This window comes from Chiloscyllium plagiosum, chromosome 24 (genome assembly GCF_004010195.1).
Source record: "Chiloscyllium plagiosum isolate BGI_BamShark_2017 chromosome 24, ASM401019v2, whole genome shotgun sequence".
NCBI lineage: Eukaryota > Metazoa > Chordata > Chondrichthyes > Orectolobiformes > Hemiscylliidae > Chiloscyllium > Chiloscyllium plagiosum.
Genome location: NC_057733.1, coordinates 52387420 through 52394093, shown reverse-complemented (window position 1 = coordinate 52394093; position 6674 = coordinate 52387420). Strand labels below are relative to the sequence as shown.

The 6674-nt window shown below is 39.4% G+C and overlaps 1 protein-coding gene across 1 annotated transcript in view; it reads left to right on the top strand.

The window, feature by feature from the left end:
• Window positions 1–13: 13 nt before the first annotated feature.
• LOC122562302 (polycomb protein suz12-like) overlaps window positions 14–6674 on the top strand; it is a 55267-nt gene continuing 48606 nt past the window's right edge. The window contains exons 1-3 of the mRNA XM_043715122.1: window positions 14–193; window positions 993–1039; window positions 1317–1381. Of these exons, the coding sequence (XP_043571057.1) occupies window positions 94–193; window positions 993–1039; window positions 1317–1381 (212 nt within the window). The 5' untranslated portion in view covers window positions 14–93. The remainder of the gene's footprint in view (window positions 194–992; window positions 1040–1316; window positions 1382–6674) is intronic.

The following is a 6674-nucleotide window of genomic DNA, read 5'->3' as shown; positions in this document are numbered from 1 at the left end:
GGAGTTTGACCCCACCCCACAGCTCACACACTCCCCCCTCCCGTCTCTCTGAGGGAATTTCCCCCTCCTTCCCTTCGAGCTGCCGACTCCGCCATGGCTCCTCACAAACACGGAGGGGGGAAAAATGCCGTGAGGAAGCCCAAGATTGACCAAATCCAGGCCGACCACGAGCTTTTCTTGCAGGCCTTCGAGAGTAAGTGGTGGTTTTATAATCTTATAAACTCAAAACTATAGAAATCCTTTTGTACAAAACCTTTTAAACTGGATTTCCTCTCCTGAAATTATTAAATTCTTACCCCCCCCCCCACCCCACCCCACCGTTGCCTTCCCAGCATTGCCAATATAACCGGGCTTATTCCAACACTTCCACGGGCTCCTGTCACTCTCCCTCCCCGTCTGGCGGTAAACACCGAGGATTCGGCTGCGGACTAGGCCGCGTTACTGGGAAAAAGATCAACGTGTTCCCCAGCTCCGCTCTCACCATCCGGAGAGTCTGCAGGAGAGTTCCCGCCGATTCCAGTCGCCCCCCCCCCCAATCTCCCTCCCTCAGCCTTCTAGGAAAGGGGGCTGGTGGCTAGGGTAGTCCCGAATCCCACCCCGAAGAAATATCTTCCAATCTTTTAAGCTTTAGGCAGAGAAAGATGTCAAGGGTTGCGCGCCTCACTGCTTGAATGGATCATCTCCATTCGCGATTCTCGTGTTAAAAATCCAACCTGTACGATTCGTGGCTTGTGGGCACTAGAGTTGTTGGTAGCAACTCAAAAAAAATATATTTTAAAAATAAAACCGCAACCCCACTCCTCTGTTCTGGTTTGCAGCGCTTCCAAAATGCGCTCTTTTACCGGTAAAGGAACCCATCCATGTTTTAACTTCAGAATTCGGGTAGAAGACCCTTGGTTTGTATTCAGTGAATCCCTTGCAGTAAAAGGGTGAGAGATGAAAAGTCCCTGGGTGAGATTGTGACACACATTCGTTCCCTTTCTTCTTCCCAGAACCGACTCAAATTTACAGATTTCTCCGAACCAGAAACCTCATAGCGGTGAGTTTTTGATCTAAATTGGATAGAGACTCGTTTTTCGGAGCTGGTGTTTTGGGAAGAGGGCGTTATGCTGTCTAATGTGTATACTAATATAGTCGCCGATGATGTTTTTTCGTTTTTTAATTATCGTAATCATTTAATCTAAGTTGACACTTTTTAATATCTTGTCAGTGTGATTCTGAATTTATTCAATTAATCATTTCTGTTAATGCTGATTCCCGATCATTACGCGATGAAACCTATGGCAGTATTCTGACTAGTCTGTTCTGTATTTCAGCCCATCTTTTTGCACAGAACTCTTACTTATATGTCACACCGGTTATCAAGAACAAATGCCAAAAGGTAATTTCTTTGTAATGTTATTTCTGAGGCTCAAAGGAACAAAATCTCGTTGCTGAGTGTTAATTGGTTTGTTGACTTGTAGCAGATTGCTCTTTATGGTTTGAAATGTCAACAGGAAAGGAATTACCCTTGGATGTAGAGTAAACCTGATTTTTATTTTAACATGCCAGGTGAAGGGCTTGTTAAGGTCTCTCCACACATGCAAGTGGGTCTATCCTCCTGATGCTTAATTGAAGCTATTTGGTTAAACCCCATCTCCTGTGTTAATGCCTGGTGTAGAAAAGTGTTGAACATGAAGGACAAATGCATATTACTCAGTCATGGCATAATATGTGGCTGATAGACAAGTCTCAGTAACTCAAATGCTAAGCTAAATTAGCTTGGTATTTAGTTTACAAAAATTGTTTAGCATTGAATCCTAAACATAGTAAGTGGTTAAAAAAAGTTCTCCATCACTCACTTGTAGACTTCAGTGCATACCTTGTGGTTAACAATGATGTATCAGCTGGAATACAGACAGAGCTAGCCATTTGGATACAAAATTCACTAGAAAGTACGCGAGAGGGTGGTGATGGAGGGTTGCTTTTTGGACTGGAGGCCTGTGACCAGCGGTGTGCCACATGGATTGGTGCTGAGTCCACTGCCTTTTATCATCAATTATTTGGATGTGAACACTGGAGGTATGGCTAGTAAAAGTTGCAGATGATTGGTGTAGTGGATAGCAAAGAAGGTTGTCTCAGTAGAATGGGACTTGGATTAGATGGGCCAAGGAGTGCCAGATGGAGTTTAATCTAGTTAAATGTAAAGTGCATTGAGTAAAGGAGTTGGGAGGTCATGCTGCGGCTGTATAGGTCACTTTTGGAATGCTGTGTTCATTTCTGGTCTCCTTCCTATTAGAAGGATGTTGTGAAGCTTGAAAGGGTTTAGAAAATATTTACAAGGGTGTTGCCAGGTTTGGAGGTTTTGAGCTATAGAGTGTCTGAATAGGCTAGGGCTATTTTTCCTGGAGTGTTGGAGGCTCAGGGGTGACCTCAAAGTTTGTAATATCATGAAGGGCATGGACAAAGAGAATAAGCAAGGTTTTTTCTGCAAGGTAGAGAAGTCCAGGATGAGAGGGCATAGATTTAGGGTGAGAGGAAAAGATTTAAGAGACCGAGGGGATGACTTCTTCATGCATGGGGTGTGCCTGATTGGAATGAGCTTCCAGGGGAAGTGATGGAGACTGGTACAATTCCTACATCAATAGGTAATTCTCTGGCAAGGTTTACCAAGTGATATGCCATCAGGTTCAGTGCTGTGACTTCAACTGTTCACAATTTATATAAATAACTTGGATGAAGGGTGGAAGGTACAATTGCCAAAATTGCTAATGACAAAGATAGGTATGAAAATTTGTGAAGGTGATATGAAGTTACAAAAAAACATAGCTAGGATAAGTAAGTGGGGAAAGTGGGGCAAATAGTAGAATGTGAGAAAATGTGAAACTTGTCTACTTTGGCAGGAAGATTAAAGAAACATCCTAAATGGTGAGTGATTACATAGTTCTGAGATGCAGAAGCATTTAGGTGACTGAATGAATGAATCACAAGGTTAACATGTAATTTTAAAAGCTAACAATGTTACCAATTATTCCAAGGGGAATGCAATAAAAAATTAGGGAGGTTATGCTTCAGTTATACAGGACATTGGTGTGGCCATATCTAGAGCACTTCCTTTGATTTATTCTGGTGGAAATTAGCATCTATTGCCTATCCCTTGTTGCCTGTGAGAAGGTGATGAACTACACTGTGAATTGCTTCAGTTTGTGTTCTGCAAGTTGACCCACAGTGCTGTTGGGGATGGAATCCCTGGATTTTGAACCAGTGGCACTGAAGGAGCCCTGATTATATTTCCAAGTGACTTGGAAAGGAGCTTGTGTTTGGTGTTCCTTTTGCTGCCTTTGTTCTTCTGGGTGGCATTGGTTGATATCAAGGGTTGTCATTTAATTCACCTTTGGAATTCGGTGCCTTTGTCCATGTTTGAGCCAAGCCTATAACAAAGTCAGGAGCAGTGTGTCCCTGGCAGAACTTAAACTGCGCATCAATGAACTGGTTATTGCATGGTATTGATCTTCTTTTGGAAGAAGGAATGATGTAATTGCATTTGAAGCAGTTCAGAGAATGTTTGCTACACCCATAACCTGGAATAGGCCTATTGCCTTATGAGGTAAGATTGGACAGGTTATGATTGTACATGCTGGAGTTGAGAGGATGAGGTAATGGTAGAAAAGTCCTGTAGGGTCTTGATGGGGCAGATTTTACCTAGATGTGAGAATTATGTTTTCTCTCAATGGAGAATCTAGAATTAAGTTATTCCTTAAAAAAATCAGTGCTGCCATTTAACCGATTTGGCAAATGTTTGTGGGTTGAGTCTTTAGAATTCTTTCCTTGAAAAGGTGCTTGTGGCAGGAGAGTACTTGAACGGTTTTGAGGTAGAGGTAGATTTTTGGGAAGCAAGGGATTTAAAGGCTATTGGTTGAGATGGGAATGTGAATTTGAGGTTGCAGGATAATCAGCCATGCATTTATTGAATGGGAAAGCAGGCTTGAGGGGGTGACTAACCTGCTCTTGTATTTATTGTATGTTTTATGTTTGTGTTCCTATGTAAAATTAATCTCTAGATTGAATTTTTATACGAGTAGCAGGTACTCATGAAGAACATGCAGCAGAGAACTTTAGGCCTGACTTACTTGCAGTATTCAATTTTTTGTGTGACTGATTTTCATTTACTCCTATTTGCTTCACCTCAGCAAAATGTTCTGCATGTAATTTTTTGATCCTTTGTTTAAAAAAATATAAAATTGTGCTTCTGGGGTCTTAATGAGTTTCTGCTTCTCCCATAGTGGATGTAGTGAAATGTTTTTATTTTGATGTAGCTTATATGCTTTAAAATAAAACAAAATATTGAAACAATACATAGCTCAATATTTGAGCTGCAGTGCATGTTTTTATTGTGGGATTAGGTTGTCACCTTTAAACAGTTCATTGTTTTGTGTATGTTGTATGTTAAACCTCATCTGCTAAACATTCAATCTTTTTTAGTCAACAAATTTGCTGAATCAGTTTTCAACTTTTGGTGTGTTTACCGCTATCTCTCCATTGTGTAATGTATTGCTGTTGTCATTAGGTCCCATCTGTTCATATAAATACAAATTCTGATGACCAAATTAGGATAATAGAGGAAAGTGTGGCAGAAATAAGCAGAATTACTGCTTAAAATTTAATTTTGGTTCTGGTTAACTGGTGTAGCAATGTAAAGGCCATTTTATGTAGTTTTCTTGTCACTTAGCTAATAAATGATTTTGCAGACAGGCTTCTGAAAATGATTGTGTTGCTTGTTTTGTCAGGTGCTTTATGTAGTTGCATAAAGGAAAGTCATCATAGATGAGCCCAGAGAGTCCCCAAAGTTGTGTAACTGCCCCCAGTGCTGTGGTTGATTTAATGCTTGATATTAAGCCTCAAGGAGCTGCAATCTACACCAAATTTTAGGGAGATTGTCTGAACTTCAATTGATAGAACTATGATATATTGCAAGGCTATTTTTCTCTCTCAAATTTTGTTTGCACTGAAGTAGTAAGGTTATTAGGTGTGAAGTGTATGGATATTGTTTTTTCACATTGTACCACTCTTTTTGATAGAAGGTGAACAAGATAGTTTGCTTTTAGTTGGTGAGAGAAGAACATTTGCTCGTCAGGTTTTTAATACTTGTTAGGATAGTAGCAGGAAATTTGATCCATCTTGAGTTGCAAGTAGGTTGTCCTAAATGTGGTGCTGTTTGTAAATTCAGAGACTATAACCTGGATCTCTAATAGGTATGTTTTTTTTTTTGAGGTATGATTTGCCAAAGTAATTAATTTGTTCTTCAGATTAACAGATGATTATGAACCAAATTTGCTCTTTCTTCTTGGGTAGACTGACCAGTCATTGATATGTTGCATGCCATTGTGATAATTATTTTTGATTTTGTTAGTTGATTGAAGAATCTTGACCAGGATTCTGGCATTTGCCTTTTAATATTCCCATAGGATTTATAAAACCAGAATAAGCAGTTGGCTTTTCTTTAATATTGCATTGGCAGCTCCTACAATATATCACTTGCCTGCTACCACATTGTTGTACCATTTGAATAGATATTGGCTCAAGTTCATACACTTGAAATGGCTACGAAACAAGTTTTCAATCTGGGCTCATGGTTGATGACTGAATCAAGCCCATATGTCTACTTCGGAATTGGTAGGGTATTGATCACATTTAGGCTCTTGAAAGACTGGTCTATTGCACAAACTTAAGATGCAAGTTGTAATATGAAATACCACAGACTAAAAAAACTATTGGATTGAGACATTGGTTTCTTGGGCCCCACCTCCTAACAGAATTTGTTATGGCTTTTGCCAAAATGCATTTATTGACCTGTGAGGGACAACAATCCTTTCAAACATGCAATGAGAATGCATGGTCATCAAACGAAATGGTTTTGTAACTTAAATTTATCTAAGAAATTGACCAAATTACATAGGGAACGACTGTTTTCAAATTATTTTGTAAGTTTATATCATTTTGAGTGCAAGGCAGGGAGATGTTTTGATAATTGAAATTGACACAGGGATCTTGTCATTTTGATTCCTGACCCATGTGATGACATCCAAATATGGGTCTGAAAACGGTACCCTTATACTTCAGTGATGATTCAGTAATTTAAAACATGAAATGTTTGTTTTCTGAAAATGCTTGTTACTGATGTCTTTTTTTCCTGGTGAAACGATGGTATAGTTTTAAGTAGGCATTCAGCAATCCTGTAGCACAGTGACATAGGTTGCTTTTTGTGTTTGACGTTTTATACAGTATATAACTTCAATTTAGCAGTTGTTTGGCCCAGCACTCATAAATACATCCAAAATTGTTGGAATATTTGATCCAACCAATTTTAAGTTTGAAATCTGACTTTGCTCACTTATTAGTGAATTGAGCTGTGAGCTGAGCTGCTATTTTAACTTATCTGGAAGCCATTTCAAAACATGATGCTAAATCAGTGAGCCATTTGTACACTGGAGGAGTTCATTGTCCAGTTGTGTTAGTCAGTTGTCATTTCCTGCTGTCTAATGTCAAGTGTGTTCACTGTGTATCCTCTCTGGTTGCACTGAAGAGCATGATCATATTTGCAACCGGCTTTTATTTCCCCTCAATGTAAAATTTTGTTTACTTGAAGAATTATGGTCGAGTACTGCATATTGCCATTTATTTAGTTTTAGGCTGTT